General features: G+C 38.4%; 1 protein-coding gene across 2 annotated transcripts in view; it reads left to right on the top strand.

Annotated features, from left to right (window-relative positions):
* PDE4A (phosphodiesterase 4A) overlaps positions 1–27,531 on the top strand; it is a 301,715-nt gene that overhangs the window by 83,894 nt on the left and 190,290 nt on the right. The window contains exon 1 of one of the 2 annotated variants that reach the window (XM_072399606.1): positions 17,002–18,854. The exons of the other annotated variant lie outside the window; for it this stretch is intronic. Coding sequence (XP_072255707.1) covers positions 18,565–18,854 — 290 coding nt within the window. The 5' untranslated portion in view covers positions 17,002–18,564. Of the gene's footprint in view, positions 1–17,001; positions 18,855–27,531 lie in introns of those variants that run through there. 2 annotated transcript variants of the gene reach the window in all.

Genomic DNA, 27,531 nt, shown 5'->3' with positions numbered 1-27,531 from the left:
TTTATTAGAAATAGGAAAGAAGACTTCTTAAAAGGTCAGGCTATCCGAAAGTGCTTAGTATACTTTAGGCTTTCACTGGCTACTTGTGTGTTCTGGAAAAAGCAATGAGATCTCTGCACCAGAGTTTCTAGCACCATCCATGAGACATGGCTACTGCAAAGTGATTTTAAGGAAACATCTCTTTTATGAAATATAGAGGCTACTGACCTCACATTCTAAAATTGTTATTTGCCTGGCTGCTGGGGGATTGCTAAGACTTTAAATGACCAGGGACACCCAAGGAATGTTGAAATAGTGCTTTAGGGAAAAGGTAAGGATATCTTAGCTGCCAAAGCAACTATTTTAAATACTTTACTGCCTTTGTTATGAAATTTGAGGATGAATTGCTGCACAGTGCTTCCACCTAGAGAGGTCAGTGATTTTTAAAGCCTATTCCTGATTTTGATGAATAGAAAACTACAAAGTTCATTTAAGTCAATAAAAATAAAAGAATACTTTAGGAAGAACTGGCCATGATACACACAGAGTTTCTGAAGTTTGATTAATTATCTGTTTTTAGGATGTAAACAGTACACAGTATTGAGTTGTAATCGTTAAATATTCAGATTATGATTTTATATTTTGTCCTCGTTAAACATGTGACTGATCAAGTGAAGAGATGAACATTTGTCTCTATATGTCATGCTTGACAGAATTAACTCTATCTTTGGAGTTTGGGACTTCCCAGAAGGCATGAAGTAATTATTCTTGTACTGCATGAACATATTGCTTTTATTTGCTACGTTCATGACCATATCTGGCTACGTAGACTTACGTATTTGTTGTATTGTATCTATATTCTGACACCTTTCTGGCAATGTGTTACATACACATGCACACATGTTCAAGTTCTTTGTATGAATTAAATATATACATATATATATGAAAATCTGATCTCCAATAATTCATCCTTGTCTTAAGAATGTACAATTTCTAACGATCATGGGGAAATGTGGCTGTTTATGACCATCATAGATAAACAGAAGGATTTATGGAGCTTCCTGGGGCAAAGGATTTGCATCCTGGATTTCCATGTACATATATATATTTAAGTAATTAAAATACATCAAGCCCAGGTATGTACTTAAGATTAAACTCCATAAATCCAAACATTAGGGATATATATTCTCCAGAGAGGCAGCATTCCCTCTGTGTCTTTTATATTATAAAGCAAATTCATTTTTTTCTGACAAAAGACAGTTAAAAAAAGATTTACTACCTAAATATAGCCCTATAAATAGCTCCGGTAAACGGAAAAAAGGTAGCATTATTTTCCAGCAATAAACTGCGGCTTTCGAAGGAGTAAATTGAGTTATCTGTCACCCACTTGAAATGTTCTATAGCCATATCGCAGCTATCAGAGCTCTGCGGTGGGCGAGCTGGATGACCAATAACCGTAATGGGACCTCAAAGGGCACTTGCTGCAGGCTGAAGGCTGAATCCTCTATCATGTGAGTGTGAAACGGGAGGGCTAGAGATTCAGTGCAGATACCCATTTTTTCTACAGTGCCTAGGGGTCCCTGCAATGCTAAGTAGTTAAATATGTTAGCAAGTTACCTTCCTGATCCTCACTTTTGCTCAGCAATGCTGTCAATCACATTTGGCACCCAACAAGAAATGTGAGGAGGTGGTGAGGTGGGCCAAATGGCGAATTTAAAAGCTGAAGCTAGTGTTTGCAATATAGATTGTTCTGGCATTTGAAACTTCAAAAGGAGTTCCAAAAGACTGATACAGGTATGTGATGACTGCAATAAATTGACCCAAACGTAATTTTCTTTTTTTTTAGATAGAGTGGAGAAAGCCTAGAATCCTTTTGTCAATCTGCAGTCTAAGGGTCACATGTGGCCCATTAGTCCTTGTTCTGGGGTGGTACTGGCTATGTTCTGAGCAGTCACACAACATTAGCCTAATCTCTCCTTCTTCACATCTTTGGTCTTCAACTACCCATCCTTGACTGTCTCCTGTAATATTTTTGAAGTCTGGGTGTCTTTTGTAACATGACATATGCTAACTAGTTTGTGGAGGCCTTTGGTTTTTTAGTGGGTCATTTCTGAGATGTGCTATATCTCATATTTTTATAACCACTGTCTTTGCAACTCTGTCAGATGCCATGTTTTGTTGCTAGTTTAGGTTTCCCATCAATTCCAGCTCTGGGGACAGGTGCCACTTTAAGATGAATTAAAAAGGAAAACTCATAAACTGCCCTACAAACATCAGCCAATCCTTACAGGAATTCTAAACTTCTCCTGGTATTCAAAACTATTGAAAGTGAATGCTTTGGCAGATATTCTTCTTTAAGAGATTCCCTTGTAAATCACAAGGAAGTCCTCCACCAAACCAACTTAAACTCGCCTCAGCAGTGTTGCCCTACTTCTCTGTCTCTTAGTTAAAGCGGGAAGTCAAACCCTGTATAGCTCTCAGATGATGAGAGCACAGAGGGTTGGTGGTATCACCATCTATTTCACCCAACATTTTGTGGGCCCGGTGATTGGTGGTTCAGAACCCAACACTATGACCTTGAAAGTGGACATACGCTCTCTATTCCTGGAAGGTATTTCTCAAGGGCTCCAACAAAGCAACCAAGCAACATTACATACTTTAGGAGCCATGTTGTCATGGATTCAGTACCTGAAGCTCACCTTTACAATATACAAAACACATCGTACTAATCCTGAATTCAGGAACAGTCTTATACATTGAAGACAAATCTGTGGAAATGTTGTTCCCAGAAAAGTCTCCAATTTTTAAATGTGACTAAATGTACCATGTCTCTTTCTGCATAGTCACTTTAGCTCTTATCATCAGTTAGTAATCTGTGGACCTTTTAAGTGTGATATTTATTTAGGAAGAACATTTAAAAAGCTGACAACCCTTTATATTCCAGCTGAATACACATATCAGTATAAGAGGTACGTTTTGTGCTTTTTTCAGACAGTTTGCAGGCTGACAAGCTTGTGATTTTAGAACATTGCTAGCTCAGAATAAAGCAGCATTCTTGCTACTTGGAAGGAGACTGTCCCCAAGTAAAGATCACTTGGACATGCACCAGTTCACTAATGAAATGAAGCAATATGTTTCCTCTGATGCTGTCAATGTCTAAATTTATGTTGCAGTGTCACATCATTAAATTCAGCACAGGGAAAGCCATTTTTAATTTTTATTTGACTCTGATCACATATTTGATTCTGACCACAGGAGCTGGAAAATGGGGCCTTCACAATGCTTGGAACAGCAGTTGGCTGGTGATCATTCAATGGTTTTCAATAAAATACTCGGACTGCCATTCAGTGAGAAATGCCAGGTGATGTTGCATGCAATCTCCGGTGGCCATCCTACCAAACACGTAATAGACTGCAGTGGAAGTGCATCCACAGAACTTTCTAGCAACTTGGAAGTCTACCACGTAGTCCAGGAGCTGTTAAGCACACAACTTTTGGTGCACAAAAAACACCTCTAAGCTAGCGTCACTTCTTCAACACAAAAGATTGTTCTTGTTTTACTAGTCTAAACCTGGATTACAATATTTTTTGAAGAGTATATCAATAAACATATATACAATTACTTCTGTTTTTAATGTGGACAAATGTTTCTTGGTTTTGATGGATGTTCATAGGCTGAATTGCAATGTTCATGCTCCTGCAGTTGATCAGGTGTATTCATTCCAACTCATCCCAAAAGTGTTCTGTAGAGTTGAGGTTAGATCTCTGTGGAGAACGCCCAAGTTCCTCCACACACAACATAGGTCCTACAGATCGCCTTTGTACAGTTAGTCAAAACTGTGCACCAACTTATTACTTCCCAAGCAGGGTTGCTCTTATAAGCAGTTGTTATCTGATTGGACAGGTTATGTCAATACAGAGACAACAGACAGGGTGGCTTATCTGTACTAATATGATATAGATAGAAGTCAGACGAACAGTTGTGCGCATCTGGGGTGGGAATCGTTCACGGCAGATCAATGACCAATGATCAGAAACAACTGCTATTCACATCAATGGAGGAGAGCACAGTGAGGTTGCTAGTTTTCCTCCTCCCTTTTCCATAAAACAGAACTGTGGCTGTGTGTACAGCACTCATTCATTCATCTGTCACCATCTGTCACTGGAAACAATCATGAAAGATAGTTTCCAGTGACAAAAATTCGACGTGTGTACAAAGCCTTGGTCAAAGGGATGAAGTGGCTAAACCTTGCCTAAGGTCAAATTCTGCATATTATTCTCTTTTTTAGAATGCTAGCTCCCTGGTTGTCATACTGAAGAAATGGGAGCTTGGAACAAGCATGTCAAGTCCAACCTTGTTTGGGCAAATTGAATGTATTTTGATAAACTGGAATATTATGTCCACCTCCTTGCATTGTCCTTCATTTTGTACCTGACAGCAGGAGTGTCCCTGCACCATAAATTGCTTACTTGATTGCATTATACAATACAAGGGATATCTCTTGCTCCATTTTAATAGCACTGATTTTCATTTTGTTGTACATTTTTTTAGACATACTCAATGTCACTTTATGCATAGGCATAAAGTAAAATGCATGCATTATCCGTCAGAAAAGGTTGTGCTGACAGGTGATTCACATCGCAGAACAAGAGTTGTGGAAATGCAGATTAATTTTCAATTCTTGGCTCCAAGATTCTGCCTGCTGCTGAAATTGAGTAGGAAGAAAAGAAAATAACTGAGAGTTATAAATAGCCGCAAAAAAAAATCTGCTATATTCAGCATCTCCTCAATGAATGTTTTACCCACGTAACTTAAATATCCCACACTTTCCATCAAGGCTCACATCTCCCTCCCTGCTTTCCATTCATTCTGAGCATTAATGGACATCGCTGCAGAGGACAAGAAGATCAATTCTACCAGAAAAGCCCACAAATTGTCTTTCTGTTGCTACAAATAAAAAAGGATCATGTATTAGCTTGCAAATGTGATATGTGTACATGTATCATTTCCCAGATTTACTTAACCTTTCTTTAAAACAAAAGTGCATTAAACTGTAAGGATTAAAACAAACCTGGGGATTGTTTTAGTTCTGCAAAAGTGCCTATTTATACCATCCAGATCTGCACTGTGTCATCTCTTGTGTTTGGAAGGCATTTAATAATTTGTTCTGTAATTTGTGAAAATCTGATTACATGCAAAGCAGTCATGGCTGACCTGAACATTCGATGACTGCAGAGAAGGATTTAAAAAATTGGGCCCTAGGCATGGTAGCTGCTTCGGCCGCCCCCCGTTACTAATGAGTGCACCTAGCCCTTTCTTTTTTTTTTATATACATAATATTATATATACATAATATGTCATTGCCCAATCATGCACCAGTTTTTTACAAATGCAAACTCTTTTGTGAAGGAACATGCAAAGTTTAACCAACGGCACCATTATTCTGCTTTACTGCACAAGCATAGAGGTTGTTATTGGATCTTCTGAATGTGCATCAGGCTTTAAGCTTCTACCTATGTCCCTTGTATTTTACAGCCTTGAAGATATATAATTGTATCTTTGTTACAATAAACAAGATTATATTTCTTTCAAGATTGAAAGCATGGAAAGGTGACTAGAATGTGAGAGATCACAGACTTGCAATTACCAGATCCATCTATCTATAAACTTCATGCCCAACCTGCGGCCCTTTGCACTTATTGTGTGACCCTCAGGGCCCCTGCAGAAAGTTAATCTGTATTTTCATTAGCTATTCCAATCAGTGGGAAAAAAAATATTTAGACAATGTTCTAGTAGTTGATTGTCTTTTTATCTTTTTTTTATACTCTCTTACTTACATGTGTGCTTTTCATCCTGTTTTTTTGTTTTGTTTTCTTTTTGATTCATTATAAAGTAATGTGCTGAGAAAAATATTATATGTGGCACAAGTCTATTTTAAAGGGGCAGTAGGGAGCATGAATGTGAAAGCATTGATTTATAAAGGGGTTGTTATAACGATGACCTCTAGCATTCACATGTAATTGGTCTTCAGTCTCCTAAAGCATATTCCTAGTCTGCAGCAATCCGTATGGCATATTTGCAGGTTCTGACCATGCCATGCTCTTAATCCCTGACTATCTCCTGCAGCATATGCACATTATCTATACAAAGTTTGACTACCACCGATCTATATCTATCTGTAAATCTACCTACTTTTAGCTGTTTCTAGCTGTTTGTTATATCTCTCTCTGAATCCCTTCAATTATTTGTGCAGAATATGTAATAGCTGTCCGAAGCCAAGGGCCTGACTGCCACATGTCCTGTGTTGGGCTAACCCCCTGCAGAAAAAAAAAACATACATACAAGTGTTTTAGCTTGTTTTAGTGTGAACACAAAAACGTACTTCATGCAGAATCTGGAACCCCTTAAAATGTGGCATCTAATGCTAAAGAAGAATTCCTGGCAACCAGTGAAACCAGTCATTAAGCTACTTATGCTAAGAAGAATGTAGCGCAGCTGTGCTTAAAGCAGAACTAAGCAAAGGAAAGAAAAAAATGTCAGCAGGTGGGTTATTATTGCAGAAATAACAGTTAATGCCCCTTCTGCAATAAAATAAACGTATCTGCCTATTTGCAATTTAAGCTGCGTATGCTTAGTGGCTGCAGAGAATGAGTGAACTCCCATGCGCATGCATTGGAGTTACATCATACTAGCCTGGCTTATCAAGATGGACAAAGAAAATTGAAATTGAAAATTGAAGTGAAGATGTTGGTGCCTGCAGCAAAGGGCCCGATTTATTAAAGCTCTCCAAGGCTCCAGAGGATATGCTTTAATCAGTCAAGCTGGATGATCCAGCAAACCTGGATTGGATCTGCTCCAGGTTTCAAAACATTTGGTAACAAAAAGCTAATGATTTTTAACCCCCGTAGTGGTAATCCCGAGTGCGACTCGGGGTTGACTTTACCTGCAAATAGCGGTAAAAGTCACACTAGGGGTCGCTTTAACCTAAAAAAAAAACACTTACCTTGCTCCATTGTCGTCCCCCGGCGTCCTGCTGGTCCTCACAGGTCCTGGGGATATGTCCGTCTTCTTCGATCTTCAGCCACGCAATGCAGAGACGATCTCCGGGGTTTCCCGGTGACATTGGTTCATGCGCTGGGCAGGCGGGCGGATAGGCGGGAAATTCAAATTATTTTGTATTGGATTCAATACAAAATAGGCTGTATTGAGTCTGATACAAAGAAATTTTCATAAAATATATATATATAACTATATTTTATTTATGTTATATATGCTACTGTACACTTACATTACATGTTTTTTTAACGGATTTTTGTGTTTTTGTATTTAAAGTTTATTATTAACAATTTCTGGTTTTATATGTCTAAAATCAGTACATTGTTTTTCATGAAAATGTATTTTACAGTATAATATAATAGTATGAGTATAATAAAGTTTGAAACATAAAATCATTTAAAAACAATAAATGCAAAAAATTAGAAAATCTATTTATTTAAAAAAAAAAAAAATTTAAATAAAAAACAATTTTAATAAAAAAATACTATTATATATACTGTAAAATAAATGTTCTTGAAAACAATGTACTGCTTTTACACATAAAAATCCAATGTATTGCATTCAATACAGTTATTTTGTATTGAATGCAATACAAATGGATTTTGAATTTCCCGCCCTGTCCGGCCGCGACGTACACACGCACCAACTTCATCGGGAACTCCCCCGGTGACTCATCGGATGCAGAAGCAGGAAGAAGAAAGAAGACGGAGATCACGACAATTTCTGGATAACAAAATAACTGTTCACCAACCATTCGATGCACTTTTAAATAATGTGGGTTAGGGCATGACACTATCATGCAGTATTTGAGGCTTCATGGGTCTATTGTAAATGCATAGCTACATTTTGCAGACCAGTAAACAGGAAAAAAAAATGAGGCTGAACTGTAAAGAATTTTTTGACTTCTCCTTACATCACCTGCGTACACGATTTGCCTGAATTGGATCTCCAAAAGAAGACAGAAGAGTGTTTTCCCTTGATACAACACTGGCCTAGTAGAACCATCCCGTTTCATACATGCCTTGCTAAAAGAAACATAAAATAGAGCATTTTACCATTAGTTTATCTTATATAGTATGACATTACACATTTTAAAATGTCGTTTTTATAGTAAGATAAGAATATAACATGATACAAAAGATACAAAGTGCAGCTTGCAACCTAATAGGGTATAAGGGGAACGAGGAGCAACAACATCTAATGGTGTTTGTATAAGTTTTGTTTAAACTGATTCCTTCCTTTACAGGTCAGAAGAAACTGAAAAGCAGCTCAATGTAGATTTAAAGGCAGAAAATCCATGCCAGAAGGTGACTCAAATAAGTCAAAGGGACGTAAAATAATATATAAGGGAATATCTCCAATAAGAGTGGTGAAATGAAAAGGAAGTTAGCAATCCAGCTTGTAGCACTATAAAAGTTGTACTTTATTAACACCTAAGAGCACTAACAGTTCTCTTGTCATTAAATAACCAGACTTTGTATACCTACTGTCCTGCTGACAACTGGTTTTGGATCTGATGACAAAAGACTTGAGGACTCTGTCCAAAAGAAAACAAGTTTTTTATTTAGTTATCCTATAAGCTTATTTTTGGTGACACAAAACCTTCAAGTCTCTGCTTACACGTTACATCCAGAGTGTAGATTTTAGCTTCAGGCCAAATTGTTCTTCTGGTTTAAAAAACAAATGTTTAGAAAGAACACTTGGTGGTTGAGTAATAACAGGATTGCAGCGAGCAACATGGAGTCCGATGCTTTTATGAACTGGAGACTGGATTATCATTCCCCTGTTGTGTCGGTGTACATGATACCGGAGAGGAACACGTCTCTGCTTGCTTTCATGGTGCTTTCAGGTATCAGAGGACTGGTGGCATATCCAAAGCCCGAACACAACCATAATTCACAATCAAAGAGTAAAGCTCCAGGCAAGATAGCCAACGTAGCTGAACTGTGCACCCAGCAGAGAACTTTCATTTATCTAGTGCTACCTACTTTAGTCTGAGAAGCTTCTTCAGCTGCACAATGATTAAAACACACAATTGGCCTCCGATATCACTTTTAGTTGGACGCCCTTTGCATATAAAGCACCTCGCTCCACATAAGCCTATCAAGTTTAAACCACTAGGGATTTTTTAAAAGTGAAAGATATTCCTTTAATATTTTAAACTTGTTCAACCTATGCCACATCCCTTAATATCAATTTGCAAACAAACATTTCTTTTGCATAACAGGGTCAATAACTTTACAGGCATTTATTCATTCACAATCCAATATGTATCTTTTCTTATTATTACACAGTATTAATATAGCACCATCATTTTACACAGCGGTGTACAAAGTCCATAGTTGTGTAACTAACTGTCCCTCTAGGAGCAGTCTATACAGTCTAAGGCCAATTTTAGGGGGAAGCTAATAAACCTCACTGCATGTTTTTGGGATGTGGGAGGAAACCGGAAAACTTGTCATTATCAGCTTTTTTATCCTAGCCAGGAACTAAATGTGGAAACAAAAGTGAGTAACCTGCTCGTGCAGATATTGACAATTGACATATATTGACAAGTCAAAACTGTGTATTAGACATTTTAAACTTTTTTTTGTAATTTTTAGGCTAATATGTTCCTGAGGAAGCAGACTATGTTCCAAGAAACGCATTAAACAGGTATAAACCTACTTGTAACAACCACAGATTGATGATTGAAGCATGTAAATGTGTTCATATTTTTATTTGTATATTTACCATTTGTATTACCAAAAGATACATCTTGGATTGTAAATGAATATATGCCTGTAAAGTCCCAAGAATATTGACCATGTTATGTAAAAAAATGTTAAACCACTAGGAATTTAGACATATCCCAGATATAAAACCCTATGGACATAATGGTCCAGAGGAAGGCAAAATGGTCCAGAGGAAAGCAAAGAAAACCCTGGTTCAATTTGCTTCAACAAGGGAAAAAAAATATTTCTTGATTCCCTGGGGCAATTGGAAGTTCCCTGGATCAACAGTCTCTGTTATCTTTACTTCAATACCCAGTTATATTCTGTGCTTCTAGAAAAGCATCCAGCTTTTTCCTAAATTATTCTATAGAACTTCCTGAGGGAGCCGATTCCACATTTTCACAGACCTTACAGTGAAGAATCCCTTCCTTATCCATAGATTCAACTTCTTTTCCTCCAGATGCAAAGAGTGCCCTCTTGTCCTTTGTAATGACTTTAAAGTGAATATTTGAGAGGAGAGTTCTCTATATGGACCTTTTATATATTTGCTTTTGCTGTAACTTAATCTAAAGCTCAACATACTCACCATGGTTATATGATGCATCGTATCAAAGTCTTTTGTTTTTGGTACTACAAAGTGGAAGGGTCCTTCCTATCACTGCCATGATTATAATAGAGATATTTCCTGTTGGATTTTCAGTGTTGAGGTCTTTTAGGATTCAGAGTTAAAACAAAGAAATTGGTCTACAGTGCTGGTTCTCCAAGAAGAGTGGAGAATGGTGAACATGAGACACCAATATATTTCATCAGAGCTCAGGATTAGGGGCCAAAAAAAGTCTACAGCTGCAAAATGTATTTTAACAAGTAACATTAAGCAAAATCTTTATCTTGGTTATATGCCAAATATATAGTATATGCCCAAATGTACACCCCGAAAAAACCCTGCCAAAGCTTCTTTTCTAGTTTTGGTTGGGTGAAGATTAGAACTACAGAGCTTGAATACATACATCTTGGGTTCTCATAAAAAATGATTACAGTCCCACAATGAAACATCTTCATTTAGGTGACTGTTTCTAACATTCACACCTCTCATTTTTGATGCATCATTTGGAGTTTCTCTTCCTGTTTTAGCTCAGTTATATTTTCTTTTTTACAAGTTGCCGTCTGTTAGTGTTTAAAATGGAAACAAATATTACAAAGAAAACATAAACACTGAGAAGCCTGCCACCCGCTCTCCCCATTCCAACGCTCCATAACTGCTGGCAAATTTCCCCCTCATTATCCCGTTACCAGGTGTCAATATAATTCCTGCCGCCAAGAGGAATTGGCTGCCGTGATGAACATAGAGACATACGTTCCATTCAGATTAGATAATGTCACACCGGTTCAACTCCATGCAGAACCTTTAGCAGATTGTAATTCTGCAATGCAAATATGTTCTGTTATTTCCTCCTTCCACCCAACAGTCACAAAACAATGAAAAGAGTTGATGCTTACTTCCTGTGCACATGGGCATGAGAGCCTGTGGCTATCAGGGATCTGTCCTTATGCTTAGGACAAAGAGAATCCATATTGCTGAACTTTTCAATGATAATTATTGGGTTGGTGTATGTAAAGTGGTCACAAAGTTCCATGACCTATTTAAATGATCTCCCCATTTGGGTCCTTTATCTTCAGTTCTTTTCCCAATCATTGTCATTCCCCAACCCTGACCACCTATAGCTGGGAGACCTATGCCATTTAATTACATTATTGATGGTCAAAGGAAGATGGAGTGGTATTGATCATGCAGAAAATAGGAATGTTCAGTGTTATATGGATATATAATTCACAAATCAATCAGGAATGCCCTGTTTTCTAATTGGCTGTTTATAACAAATCTAAAGTTCATTTTATTAGAAATATCAACCTTAAGTTTTAGATATTCTAGGGACAAAATAGACCTTCTCTAAATTTTGTATTGCTATGTGTGTTCTTCCTTGGGAGATTTCCCCCCTTTATTTGTCCTAGTGACCATTGTAACAAATGTATAAAATTAAGGAAAATCCAACATTTGGACTTGTCAGAGCAACAGGTGAAGGAAAATCCTGAAATGGTAACACCTGTTCCTGTGACAATTCTCTGAAATTAAAATGTTGTCCATTGTGGAGAGATTTACTCTTGTGTCTTTAGGACAGGAATTTCAGGAAACTCTACTTAGCAGGTGAAGACAGCACAAAATATGGATATGGACTTTATTCTTCCATGCTCTATATAAAAATGGACACACAGTACACATTAAAAGTTTACTGCTGACCACTGAACCCAAAACTTCCTCCTCCATGTTTTTGTACAGAATGTACAAATAAGTTGCAAAGCAGCACAGGAAAAACTACAAAACAGCCTTTGTCAATGTTGCAGAATCCTTGAAATCATTTTCAGATCTTCAGGGAACCTCCGCTATAATGACTCAGCTCACAGTACATTAGGATGGTGGTCAGTGGGAAGAATGTATCTTACATTGCTGGTCAGTGGGAAAAATGTCCCCTTTACAGATAGACGAAAACATCATTGGTGTCACTTAAACTGACCTGAAAGTCATAAACTGCTCATTGCTCTTAGAAACTTCTAGCAATCTCTGGAGGAATCAAAAATCCTTATCAGGAACATTATGAAACCTTTCCTGAACACTATTGCTTCCCCTATGGTAAGCTTTCTAATAATACAAAGATACATGCGTGCTAAGCTTCTAATTTTGATTCTTATATGTAGTTTCGTGAGCCTAATAAACAAAGAAAAGAAATATTTTCCAAAGCCAATCTTGCTTATGTGATTTGTCCAATTGCATCCCTTCTGTGAGATTTCTAATGTCTTTGTTTGCTGCAGATCCAAGTGACTGCATCCACTGGGACTCATACAGCAAAACCAACACACAACATACAATCCCCCATCCATCTCCGTACTATTGTGTAGGGCTCCGTACTTTGTTTTGAAAACTTATTAGGTAATGGGAAGGTTGTGAAAACAAACAATGCCTTTTCACATCACACAAGGGCAACCGTTTAGTTCCCCCGCTTGTGTAAACTTTGTAAGAATTATGACCATTTAGTCATATTTATGTTTGTGGTTTCTTTGCAATGGTACTGATTGGTATAATTGGGTGTAATGATCATAAACACACACTCTCCATGGTAGCCTCATTGATATACAAGAAGTGTAGGTTATGTGTACATGACACACTTAGCACATATGCTTATTGGAGGTACAATGTTTAATATGTGGCTGGGCTCAGGAGCCAATAACAGAAGAGTTTAGGAATCATGTACATATACTATAACCCAAAAATAATTTTCAGATCTTTAATTGCCCCTGCTATAATTTCCAGCTAGTACAGCTCATGGTAAAATATTATGGATAGTAAGCTGTAGATATAATAATGAAAACCGTACACGTCACCTGGCCAGAAAAACATTTAATATACCTAATATACAAGATTATATTGGTCTGCCTTATAGCTTTCATTGCAGCACACATTTACCATGGTATCATTTCAATACCTTTATGCAACAGAGAGAAGATCTTGTATTGCAGATGTGAGAGTCGTACCACCATGTAAAGCCATCTCCAGCGTCCCAAGGATTCTCCATGGCGTTTAGGTCTGGACTCTGTGGAAGCCAATGCTCCCTGAACCACTCTTTCACAATCTGAGCCTGATGAATCCTGGCATTGCTATGTTGGAATATGTCCATGCAGTTCATTGATGGGGAAACCTGGTCATTCAGTATATTCAGGTTGTCAACAGACCTCATTTATTGGACAGATAACATTGCTGAACATAGACTTGACCAAATTAAGCCACCCCAGATCATAATACTGCCCCCCGCAGGCACCTTGGATAATAATACTGCCCCCATTGGCATCCTGGATCATTACACTGCACCCACAGGCACCCCAGATCATACACTGCCCTCTGCAGGCACCTTAGATAATAATTCTACCCCCATTCACATCCTGGATCATTCCACTGCACCCACACATAACCTAGATCAGAACACTGCCCCCGAAGGCACCCCAGATCATAACACTACCCACAAAGACACCCTAAATCATAACACTGCCCACAGATATCCCAAATCATAACACTGCCCCCACTGGCACCTTAGATAATAATACTGCCCCATTGGCATCCTGGATCATAACACTGCCTCCACAGGCACCCCAAATAATACCATTTCCCCCACAGTCAACAAATATTATAACACTGTCCCCACAGCCTTGGGTCTCTTTTTTGGCAAGGCATTGTATAATCATAAAAACTAGAAAAGAAATGCAGTCTTACATTGGGGGTGAGTAGAAAACTTTGGCTTGCATTGATGGTCAGTGAAGAATGCTCCCCCCACTCCTCCATTTTTTGTCACTGGGAAAAGGGATACCTTTGATTGGTGAATGGTTGGAGAAAAAAGAGATCATATTTTATTACTTAAAAGGATCAGGCCTCCCACCGTAAAATACATTTTTTTAATTTGGGTAGATTCAGATGAGATAATTCACCCAATGGATTCCCGTGTTTTCAGAACTTTGATGAAACACAGCTCTACTTTACACATTTGCTGTGACTATTATGAATGTCTTGCTCTTGTTTTACGTTTTTATGTATTTCCCTCAGTGGAGAATAAAACCAAAGGAATGGCAGGGGCACTAAGGATGGAAATTTCAGCGTCAGCTTTCCAAACTTTCTGCTCATTTTGCAATTTTAAGGTTTTGACTGAAATATCAAATGAATGGAATTCCATAGCCATCAGCCACCACTGTTAGGGGTTTTTGGGATTTCTGCATAGCTTAATTCTAAATGTGATTTGATCTGCATCACAATAACAAAGTCCATTTTATACAATGATCACATTATATTTCACACTTCTAACTTTACTGAACAAACAGATTTAAGAACCACAGTTTTGACTGAAAAGGTCGATTAGGAAATGAAAAACTCAAAGAAAACAAATTAAAGCTGGGGAAGGATTAGAAAGGAGAAATTCAGCTTTGACAAGAAGAAGAAAAATATACAATACGATTTCAGCTGAATTCTTTGGATACTTTGTGTGTTCGTCTGCCACGATTTCATCCCGTAAAAGAGTTTCTATGGAGGCCAATGCTATTTCTAGGAAATGGTGATAAAGATTAAATTGGACAAGTGAGAATTGCAGATTCATCAATTTTTGATTCACCTGAATATTTCCACACAAGTCCGGCTGGTCTTCTAGGAAGTTTGTAGATCAAGTCATCATGGTTCATGTATTGTATGCGGTCCAAGTGAATCTTTGTGTATATGCAGAATAATCACAGCATGCAGAATTTCCAAGTCAGTGAAATCCTAAAAGTTCACAGCAATGACTGCTCCACTTTCTATTCATTTTTCTATTCCTTCAAAGCTTTTATTCAAAGTGCACCTGTGCTTAGACAATCAACATTACCTTATATACATATTCTTAGCTATCAGTAAATTAGCTTTTAAACAAGCCCCACTGACCTCTGTAGCTGCAGGTGGTGTGGAGTAATTAAGTCTCAAACTATGCATCAACTATGAAGTTAGCTTGTGTCAGCTTACAGCACCTGTTGTTTGTTTATGTTAGAAGATGGGCAGAATTGGGTCAGGAGCCTAAGGGGTATTTTCCTTCTGGGCTAGTACTAATAATATATGTTTGGTTGGTAACTCTGGAATTGAGCAGTGTGTGTTGTGCACTTTCTATAGCTGAGAGTAAACTTCTACTGCTATAAAGGTGCCATACAGATGTCAGATGATTGTCACTGGAAACTATCTTTTGTGATTATTAGCAGTGACAGATGAGTGAACAAGTGATGCACAAGCATTGTTGTTCTGTTAACTGGAGAGGAAATGGGGGAGAATAAATGAGCGGCACTCGCTGTGCTCTCCTCTATAGGAGAACTGCACATTGAACACAGTGGATTGATGATTGACATTGAGGGACACATGTCAGATTTTTGTCCAAGATGAGAATGACATCTGATATGTAAATGAAGCTGTAGGCTAAATGTTCCCAATTTTCCCTTAGCTAGCAGTCTGCCAAATCATTGTACCCCAGTGTTGTCACATTTAAAGATACATTTCTGCACACTGCCTGCAGCTACAAGGGTCAGTATGGATTTTTTGTACTGTTTTTAGCAACTTTGGACACTTTAACGTGTTGTAGTGCATTACTGTGAAATTCAGGTGCATTTGAGAGATGTAACATGCCATTGAGAATGAACAGCACCACAATACAAAAATGTACATAATGTGTTGTGGTAATGCACATTTTTGAAACAGAATAATGCTGAAACTAAAGCTGACCTCCACCCTTACCTTTAGTCTTGCACAGTTGTACCGGCTCCTTTCTTGGAATGATTTTTTCTGATTTTTCTCTGCTATCAGTGTTCATTGGAAGCAAATCAAGCAGAGCTGCCTCATTTCCTGGCTGCTGGACATGCATGATCATCTGGCCTTCTCTTCATTAGCCTAACCACCCCTTGCCCTGCCCCCTTCATTTATTGTATTTACCTTCTTTTAATTGTTACCTAAGAAGGTCTGCAAAGAAATCAATCCTGGCTGGAAACGTTCATTTCTGGAGTAGTGAATGTCACTACTGGACTGACATTCACCTATCATTTTTAAACATTTTTTGCATTACTCCTCCCAAGACTTAGCCCACAGCTTCATTATAGCTGGTGATTGTTCTGGGAATGGAGACTATTGTAAGGCAGCATGCTGTGATATTTTCAGAAAGCTACCATCAGCACCCTGGTAGCCCCTCCAACCAGCTATAATCTTACTGTATTACATAGAAAGCACAAGGAGTCATCACACCTTATATAAATATCCCGTTAACAGGATTGCTTTATTAATATAATTTGCATACTAATGAGAATAATATGGAGGAATAAATAAATAAAAAAAATATAAAATAAAAAAAAATATATAAAAAATATAAAATGTAATCGAGCACAGGTTCTGATTATAAGCATCATATGATCCCATTTCCCTACCATGTGCAGATTATTTAAATAAGCAAAAAAACTTAATTAGGATGAAGTCAATCACTTCTACATCAAATCCCCACCTGTCTTCTCTGGGGGCGTGTTTTATACCCCCTCCCTCTCCTATTGGCTGTTTTTATTTCTCTCCCTCCTGCTTGGAGCTTTTTTGGAGAGCGGGTGGAGCTAGTTGCCAGCGTCCCGCCCTTTTCCTGACGTCACAGCGAAGGCTGAGAGGAGGCGGGAGACACCTGGCAGAGGTCCGTCAGTCGCCCAGCAGTCTGGGCTGAGTGAGGAGGGGAGATTCGTCACTCCGGCTGTCTGCAGAGCTTCACCGAGCCCGGGATGGACGATGCAGACTCAGTATTCATCACAGCGAACAGCCAGCGAATCCTCAGCCTGTGTGTGCACTCATGAACATTATCAGGACAGCTCCAACATTCACCTCCAGATTCACCTCCACACAGGCAGCAATAATAGTGTGACACTGCAGGACACAAAAAGTCCTCCCCGGCTACAATGATTTGTTTTCTGCATTAGGAATGCAAAGCATATGTGAAGAGGAGTGAAGAGAAAAAATCGAATTATTCTGCAGAGAATTGGCAGCCAGGCACCCATCACTGATCTCACTTGGCATCTCAATCCAATTTTTGGTGGCTGGTGGGATGGGGCGACAGATGTCCATCTGATTGACAGCTGAAATAAAAAAGGATCTGATGGCTATTATTTTTGGACGCACAGCGCAAGGAGATCGCCATCTGATGAGAATTCCATAATTAGGGGATCACCAAGAAGTGTCAAATAGGATGCGACCACCCTGGGCAGCTCCAGGACAAATCTTTGGGAGTCCGGCTTTCCTGCAAGCAATTCTCCTTATGTATTTGCACTAAATGATAGTTTGGGTGCCAGATTTGTGCCAGATCAGACAGAACTCCCATCCACCTATGTGCAATAAGACAGTGCAACATTTCGGCTTGTTTTAATACCCCCACCACCCCCCATTGTCACCCCTACAGCAACCTATATTCCATCTTCTCCGACATATTATCATCTTCTTCCATGTCTTTTATGTATTCATTGGCAATAACATAAGCAATAATTTTGAGGGGGCGAAGAATTGGACCTCTGGATGATTCATGTATGGACTGACTGTCTATTGACAATAAAAATACATAAATATATATATATACATTTATTCCAAGCTGGCAAAGACTGATGTACTAAAGCTTATCTATTTTTCGAATACCTAGAAGCCATTTGAACTGTAAACCTGAAATAGATTCTTAGGTTGCTTAGAAGAATATTTTATTTGTTCCCCAAAATTAGCTATCCTGTAGTCTATAGGAAACGATTGTTAATTATTTCCAGCATTTGGTTTCCTCCCCCCCCCCACCCGTAGAAAAGACACCTTATTGCTAAATGCTTCTTAACAATAATCAATATCTGCCTTTATTTTTGTAATTTGCCAAAATCATTTCTTTTTGTTTTTTTTTTTTTCACCAAGGTCAGTTCTATAGATATAATTTGAATTACGATTCCTTTATTTTTGTAACTTGTTTTATATGTTTTTGTTTTTCTTTTGAAAGAGACAAAACCAATTTACTTTTACTTTGCCTTTTTATATTAACGGATTTGATTGTTCAGGGTGACAGATATTAAACTAAATACTTTATTTTTGAATGTGGACATTGTTAGTTGATTAGGTATAGAGATATATTTACCACGATCAGAAGTTAGATTTTTATTTTTTTGTAGAGAGGTTTTATTTTTCGGCTTTTTTGGAATTTTTCTTTGTCTTCTTGTCACGATGATGGAAGTACCGCCATGCGCGAAAAAGAGTCTCTCGCTGTCACTTCCCGTGCCGAGAGAGGGGCAAGCTACCCTCAAGCCTCCGCAACATCTATGGAGGCAACCAAGGACACCCATTCGAATAAAACACCGGGGGTACTCGGACACAGACCGTCACCACCACCGGCAGATGGAAAGATCGGACGCCATGGACACCAGCGACCGGCCCGGGCTGAGGAAAACCAGGATGTCTTGGCCTTCGTCTTTTCATGGGACCACCAGCAACAGTCATGCAAGCCATAAACAACGGTATGTGCTCATTTGGGTTGGTGGTAAGATTTGCCGCAGTTTATTAGTCAATGGCAACTCTTACATTGATAGTTTTATTGTATTTTAGGATATAAAGTACTTGTGTGTGTGTGTGTATATATATTCATATATATTTATATATATATATATATATATATATATATACACACACACATACTCATGTATAAACCGACTTTAGGAAATGCTGACCCCTTGGCCTTCAAGCAAGCTAGGTTTACATTTTTTGGGCATATTAGAACTCAAGGGAAAAAAGTTAATTGGTTGTCCGCTTTTTCATTTTTCAAATGCTCTTTGAGAGTTTGATAATACTTAACAATGCTTTCTTGTCCAGTTAATTCATTGTTTTGACCAACGGGTACAGTTTTTGACCAATTCTAGATTTCAAAGTATCATTCTTATAACAGTTGCCACACCTGCATTCTTTAATCTTATTTGAAATAATTATTGACCCATTCTCTTGTACAAGTCTGTGGATAATTCTAAGAGCTCTTGTCAACCTCTATACAGTTACTTTAAACATTACTTGAATCTGTTGTATCAATGGTAAACATTAATAATAAGCAGGTGTAGATTGGTAAGTGAATGACATCCTGATATTCACCCATAGATAATGTTTGAGTCACAGAGTCTAGGCAGAATCATTTGGTAAATTCTTCCATCTTTCGGGGACTTTGGCAAGATCTCCTTTGGTTCTCATCTTCAATCCTGCCACCTTGTTTTAGCCATTCACATTTTAATCTGTTGCATTCTCCAACATTTTTTTTTCTTTTTAAAATCAGACAATTGTTAAAGTTCTTGTATTCCCCCCTTGAGTGAAAATATTCTATGTGTAAGAATATGGATCGTTCAGAGGTTGGCAGCTTCTCAGAGATGCATGGTGAATTAAATAGTGGATCTTGCAATTGCTGTATCTTGATTAGGAAATAGATCACTGGGATTGAAAGGATTATAAGATTCTAATGGAAATGTAGGTAGAGCAAACCCACTGATCTCCCCAGCCTTTTTTATCTGGGCGCACCACCTGGCACTTTTCAGTAACCACCCGGCTGGCTTTGGGTGGTGACTGAAAAGTTGGGTCACAATACGGGGCCCTTGGCAGCTGAAGCATAATAAAAAGACGATGGAAAAATAGGACAATCTAAAAGGGTGGGCATTAGAAAGTTGGAACAAAGTAAGAGGGGGCAGCAGAATGCTGGCAGAAGTATAGGGGATATTGGCATAAAGAATAAATTAGTATTAAGTTAATTAATAGATGAGTGAAATACTTTTCTGTACTACAATTTCAGTAATAATACCCAAATAGCCTAAAAATGTGCAAAGTTTTCCAGGTGCATTATTCACTCACTACCTTGAGCTGGTAAAGGGGTCCTTTTTGATCCTTAACAGTTATGTAAATACCCTAAAGAACCATCTTCACACTCCTCTCATGGATTCTCATTGGAGTTCCTTTGTTTATTACATTCATGAACAGCACATGACGTATACCTAATAAAAACTGTCACAGGTAGCTCATCAGTCTCCTAAATAGGCAATCAGCATTGGCTCCCTCACTCTCCTATTTGACGGCAGGCTTAAAAATTAGTTATTGACCTCGTAAGTAGTCCAAATTGGGTTACCAGTGTTTGCTGGAAAATATCCATCTACTGACTGCCTCACTTTCTATGAAAGTTTTTCAGATATTACCAATTACAGATGAGTGTTCCCTGGTTCCAGCCCCACCCACTGCTCACACATCTTAGAATATGACATTTGCAATCATACATGCTTGTAACACGAGGCTGCAGTTCCACCATAAAGTCTTCTGAGATGCCCAATAAAGAAGTCTTCAATTAATTAGTTAAAAATCTGAAGAGGTAACATGGATTTTAGCATGGTTGCAGTGTTTTCTGAATATCATGAACAATTCACTTAAAATTTCAGCTTCTGCAGTGGCTTCCTAATTAAATTCTCACTTATGGAATGTTTATGCATTGCTCTAAAGTAAGCAAAATCCCACCCACCCGGAGTTTGTCTTCTTCCTGCCGGGATATCTTCTTCCTTTGTGAGGTCAAAGCATACAATGTTGTTAGCTTAGTATACAAACACAGGTTTTATTATATAAACAGTCTTTACACTGTTTGCAACTCTGTGCAGCATGCTGTGTTCCAAAAGAACAGTGCTGTGCAGCTGGCCTGATCAATAGGCTGTAATTGTTTTTACCCATTTCATTAAGCTTTAAATGCTTTTGTTGGTAATGGGGTATTCATAATTTTTATTAGTCACAGTGGTGGGATATTTTCATGTTTTTATTCATTTAATTTCTCTAACTCTACAGCTGTTCAAAATTATATCCAATCCTGAAAGCACATCCATCAAGTGTTTCTCAACCAGGGTTCCTCAAGAGGTTGATAGGGCTTCTTTGACCAATGAACAGTTTGTGTCCCTCAATTTAGTTTAGGTGACACCAATGATCTTTTTGGCTGTCTGTAAGAGTGGCATTCTTCCCACTGGCCAACAATGTAAAAGAAATTCCTTCCACTGACCACCATACTAATAAAGTGTGAGATGTGGATATAGTAATTATAGCAGGGGTTCCCCGAGGACCTGAAAGTCAATTGAAGGGATTCCCCCATGTTAAAAAGATTGAGAAAGGCTGCATCATGCCTAGCACTTTTCTTTTACCAATCCAATTCAGTGTCTTCCAACCTTTTTACTCCAAGGGAATCCTTGAAATAATTTCAGGTCTTCGGGATACCCTGTAAAAATTATTAATTGGGGGTTAGTGAGAAGAATGTTACTTACATTGGTATTCGTTGAATAAACCAAGTGGTGGTTTATAATTCCACCTGCTCTCTGCTTCTGTGAAGCTAGGCAGGCACCGTCTGACAAAAGGTCAATCAGCAACAGCTCAAGGAACCCTTAGCAAGCTCTAGAGCAGGGGTCTCCAAACCCCGGGTCTGCGTGACAAGTGGGTCATGGCTCTGGTCAGTTCCCCTTCCAGTGTGGTCAGGAGAAGGACCCTGCTTGGAAGGCGCACCGGCCAGAGCCACGGACCATGTCTCCCGGAGATATCGCAGGCTCAGGGAGGTGGGCGGGTTGTGGCTCTGGACACAACCCGCACACTCCCCCATCACAGGTTTAGAGTGGGCGCGTTCTGGCATCATGACGTCACTCTGGGAGCAGTTTCTTCCCCTTTGAGTGACACACGGCTTCCCTCGCATGAGCATTTTGTGGTCCGCGGCGTGCAAAAGGTTCGAGACCACTGTTCTAGTGAAACACTGGTTAATGGCAGAAATTACTGGTTTTTACCAAAGTGTGAACCAGTGTCATTGATTGTACATCTGCGGCTCTGATAGTACATGGCAGGTCTTGGCATTTTATGTACAACCTTGCGGAACAATATGTGTACTATAGTGTTGGCTGCCATCATTAGACAGTCGAGGGACATTATTGGGTCTATGAGCAATTCTGCCTAAAGTGGATTAATTGTTTGGTGTGATAAACCTTGTACCTGCAGAGACTACACCTATGTATGTTTACTCATGTATGTTTGAAGGGGCTGTATTTTGGACTAATTTGAGGGAAGTGAGCTTCATGTATTAGGTTAAAGCTGCATTGTAGTTTTGGAGGATTTTTTTGATATTGTGAATATTTTTCCAAGATTTCGCTAGCAATACTCACAGTAGTGGCAGTTTTTACAGAAGATATTATTTGTGGGAGTCCTGATGGAAGGGGATTGAACACTGACCTACCTATTCAATAAAATGTTTTGGGTGTAGTTGTACTTTCGGAAGTTGGGGGTTATTAAAGGGTTTTAGGGCCCTTTTTGAGTTGTTATGCACCTATTGTACACAGATTCTCTCAGACATCAGAGTGGGATATGTATATAAACAATGTATGGAGGTACACCTAGGGCTCTATTTATAAAACAGGAAATCTGACATTCCCTGGTGGGAATTAATTACTGCAGTTGGGCTACATGGACCTGGAAGATTCCCACAAATGAATGTTTGAGGGAATGTCTGATTATTTCATAAATAGAGTCTTTAGAGCTTTAGGAAGACTTCCTGAGCGTCAACTAGTATAGCGTTGTCACAACAGTGTAGGTGGATTGTATGGATGCAACATTAAACAATTGGGGACATACCTGGGGCCAAAACCTGCAGAGTCTCTCTTATCTTAGGGCATAACCTGTTTGATGAACAGTCCTGATATAGTCATTAGACCTTCTTCTGGAGACCTTCTGTCGAAGTCTACTTTGGTTTGACAGTGTCCGCAGATGTCAGGTACCTAAACATTTAAGGCTGACTATGTTACTACTACAAGGGCTTCCATCAGGATGGGATAACCAAATAAATTCACTGATCACATGTATATGGTTCAGTAGAGGCATAAAATAAGCTGACTGATAATGACTATCTACGCAGACAGATGTGGTCTCCATCTAGCTGCATCTGCCGCCTGATTGAATTTGTGTTGAATTCAAAACCAATCAGGCTGATCTTTGAAGCTGCACACATTTTTAATAAGAAGGTATTGAGAATTCCAGGTGAAAAGATATTTTGAGCAGTTTTCTATGTAATAAAAGTCCGCATGATGTATAGATTAGTCACTAGAGGGCCTTTGTATTAGATACATCCTCCCCCACACTTCAATCATTAGGAACCTCCATTAAAAGGGAGGACTGTCATATATAAGTCTTAAGGTATTTCTTGCTGAAAAGTTACAGCCTTCCAGGTGTATCAGATTTCTGCATCCCCTGCCACTGACCTCTATAGCACTGCAAGACACAGTGGGGAAAAACAACTGCGCATATCAGGGGACCTGGTATGCAATTATTCCGTAATTCTTCAGCAATGCAGCTGCAAAGGTAAGTATCAACAGACTTCTCTAGTATAGGCATTTAGAAAAGAAAGTTTCTGACGACAGAGTTGCTTTAGCAACAGTTGACACAAGATATTATTCACGCAAGGAATGTTTTATTTAGAGATAGTGAACAAGCGTGTAGACTTTTGTATAAAGTACAATAGTAACGCTACACTGCAAAGCAGGGAGTCCAACTATGTAATGAACAAATATGGCTGCCCTCTTGTACATATATGCCTAAGGAGACCCTGTCACCAACAGTTTAAAGCACAGCAATCAAATGTTTCAAATGCTTACATTCATCAATGTTTTCTTTATATAAACAATTTTTATTCACTTCCGATGTGCCTATGAACATGGTGAGGAATTTGATTGCGCCAAGAAAAGTTAATTTCCTAGTAGAGCCACAGTTTCTCCTCCCTCCTGTCATCTATTTCAAATGTATCTTATTATTTCTGTTGTCCGATTTCCTAACAACTATAACACTGCCACCATCTGTGTTATAAAGTTAGATTCACAAAAAGCAAAATATGGGACTTTAACGGCAGTTGATATAAAACATGACATTTTATTTACTTCATTCTAAAAACCATTTTAAAAACATGCATCTTCCAATATGCCAAGATTCAGGAAGAGTTTTAGATAACATTGTGACGTTCCTAGGTGCTTCACAGAGGATGGTGGTCTCCCTGTTCGCAAAAGGACGGAGCAACTATACCCAATATTGTCTCCTGGATACAGTGATTAAACCTATGTTTGAAGACAATGCCCTACTTAAACTGCGTGAGGGATTAAGGACTAACATTTGAGATTTAATAGTATTGTGAAATATACATATGGGATACCGCCTTCTCTCTGTATGTTGTGGTTTTAACCCCGCTTTCTGCCTGCCTCCATACCAAGTGACAAAGTGTACCTGCAGTTTTGATAACCCTTTGTGCTGATACAGTTACTATCTGTACCAATTACATCCCTGAGTAAGCAGACATAGTCTGCGAAACGCGTCAGATGATCTCAACATATGTAATGTGTACAATGTTTTCAGCCTATTTATGTCACAATCTTATCTAAAACTCTTCCTGAATCTTGGCATATGGGAAGATGCATGCATGTTAAAAAAATACAATGTTTTTTTATATCAACTGCCATTAAAGTCCCATTGCTTTCCATTACTCTATTTCAAATGTATATATTATTAAAAACATGGAAAACACAGGAAACTGAACATGTCTATGCATTGACCTTCAATAAAAGTCATTTTTTCCATTCCTTTTTAGGGGCATTTGTCTTCAGATTTTTCCTTCATGCCCATGGCTTCTGGGAGTTTTCTTTTGCTAACCTACCATCTCAGCAAATAACCATCCAGTTCTTTCCAGTCAGTTGATAAATTGTAATTTGGATTGGCCTTAACCTTATTTTATTCATTTAGGTCTGGTATAGTCTAATTGACCATTAAACACATGATTTATGGACATCTGACTTAATAAGCTCTGTTAGGTCTCATGGGATACAGTCATTGGTAGACCATTACATTAGACCAATGCGTGTTTTTCAAGGATGTCTAATATTTGTCACAAGGCTTTAATATATCCATATACAAAACTTTCATATTTTGGTATTTGGATAGACTGGGGAAAGGTTAGAACTCTTGTAAGGTTTTACAGTTATTCATTCTGTTAGAGAGATTTATTTTTTTCTTCTAGAACCAGATAGACAGTCATGGGAAATCAGCGACAAAGAAACAGATGGCAATACATATCTGACAGATATGTTCTAGCATTTCTCTATTTGTTTTTTAAAAAAGAAAAACTTCTGTTTATATTGCTGTTAGAATGGTTTCCACTGACGTTTTATCCTGTAAGACAACCTTTTTGCGTTTTTTCCAATAGAGCCTCCGACTGTAGTAAGGGTTTAGCCACTTCCATTTTTTTTTTACCAAAGCTTAGGCTGTGTATAGACTTTAAAGTTCTTGTAACCCCCAAAAAATGTATGTATATGTACAATGTATTGTAAGCTATGGGACGAGCCCTCTCCCCCTGTGTTTTCATCTGTGTCTCATTTGAAATGCCAATTTAATGCACAGCACTGCGTAATATGTTGGTGCTGTATGAATAGGGTTTATTAATATTAGGTATAGCTTGCCTTATTTGTTTACTTTTGGATTCTGACCACACCAAACGATAAAAGCAGATGTACTGGTGGTCAGTTTGGGTTCCTGGGATGCTATAGAGATACAGGATTTGATGCCAATGTACAGGGGGCTTGTATCTCCCATGGTAAGTTTCTAGCCTTCCTTGTTGGCAATGGCTCACAGCAAATGGAAAACACATTTCCCTGATGATGTGATAATGGAGATATACCCCCCACCCCTCCACTTATAAAGGCAGCTGGAGAAAAGTCTATGTGGTCATGTGACCATGGAAAATAAATGAGAAAAGGTATAGAAAGCCATTTTTTCAATGCAATTTAATTTAATAAATAGAATATTTATTGGATAAGGATAATGTGCTTTCACTGCACTAATGTCAAATATATTTTAAGAGACGACATATGCCTGTGATGTCACATACAGATAATGTATGCGTGTAAAAATAACAGGAAGCTCTTAAATATTGAGGGTATTTCCTGTGTTAAGATTAACACAAACAGAACAGTGTAATATAAAAAAAAAAAGGGAATAGAAATTAAGCAGCTTAGTCATCAGAAGATTGAAAAAGAAATGTAATTATTTAGAAAAGTTCAGAGACAGACGGAATAAATTAAAGAGCAATTCAATGTTTACAGTGATGGTTGGAGACATTGGCCTGAATTATTAAAGCTATCCAAGGAGAGGATACACTTTCATTAGTGAAGCTGGGTGATCCAGCAAACATGGAATGGATCTGGTCCAGGATTCAAAACATTTGCTAACAAATAGCAAATGGCTTTTTAAAAATCCATTCCAGGTTTGCTTTATTAAATTAGGACCATTGACTGAGGGCTAAAGGAGGACAAGGCAGTAAGTGGTGGAGTTTCATAAGCAGCCAGAATTCAACATGGGCTTAATAATAAAGGGGGTTTCCTGTTATAACCAATTCTCTGTTGTTGATACCAGTATTTGACAACAGGACCTTTAGCATTTTCACTCTTAAGGTATTGATTCCTGTACATAGGGCATCACAATGGTTCCCACTATAGTCCACTTGTGCCACTTTTTGCTTTTCAGATTCTGTTCCACAGCCCAAAAATGCTAACTGGCCTTCTTTTTGTATTTACCTTGTTGTGGTATCAGTCAGCATATCCAAGTTGTATACCATACAGAACAGAACCAGAAAACACTGCCTGGGTTTCAGTAACCAGCTAATGTTATTGCCTACCAAAGGCTTGTACAATGACTCTTATTGAACTACAATGCTTCAGACTTTCCTTGGATTCCTTCATCAAGCCATCTATGCTCAATATTTAGCAGGGGGGCGTTTAAATCTCATTGAGTTCAGAGGTGTAATTAACTGAAAAAAGCGTTTATAAGGAAGAGCTGTGTTGGGGCTGGAACAAAAAAGTAAGCACATTGAACATTTACAAGTAAAGTGATATGGAAATGGCAGGTAGAATAAACCTGGGAATGAAGGGGTACAGACTGCTGTAATACTTCATAGAAAGGAGAAATCTAGAAAAAGGATGGGGTTTGCCCCATTTTGTTTTGACCAACTGTTGAGCATAGATGGCTTAATGAAGGAACCCAATGAGGGCCTGAAACATTGTAGTTTTAACGCTGGCATATTTGTGAAAACATTTTATAGGAATTTTGGAAACACGCAAAGGTGTCATGGTG

This window comes from Pyxicephalus adspersus, chromosome 2 (assembly GCF_032062135.1).
Source record: "Pyxicephalus adspersus chromosome 2, UCB_Pads_2.0, whole genome shotgun sequence".
NCBI lineage: Eukaryota > Metazoa > Chordata > Amphibia > Anura > Pyxicephalidae > Pyxicephalus > Pyxicephalus adspersus.
The sequence above is the reverse complement of the archived record's forward strand: the minus strand, read 5'-3'. Positions and strand labels throughout refer to the sequence as shown.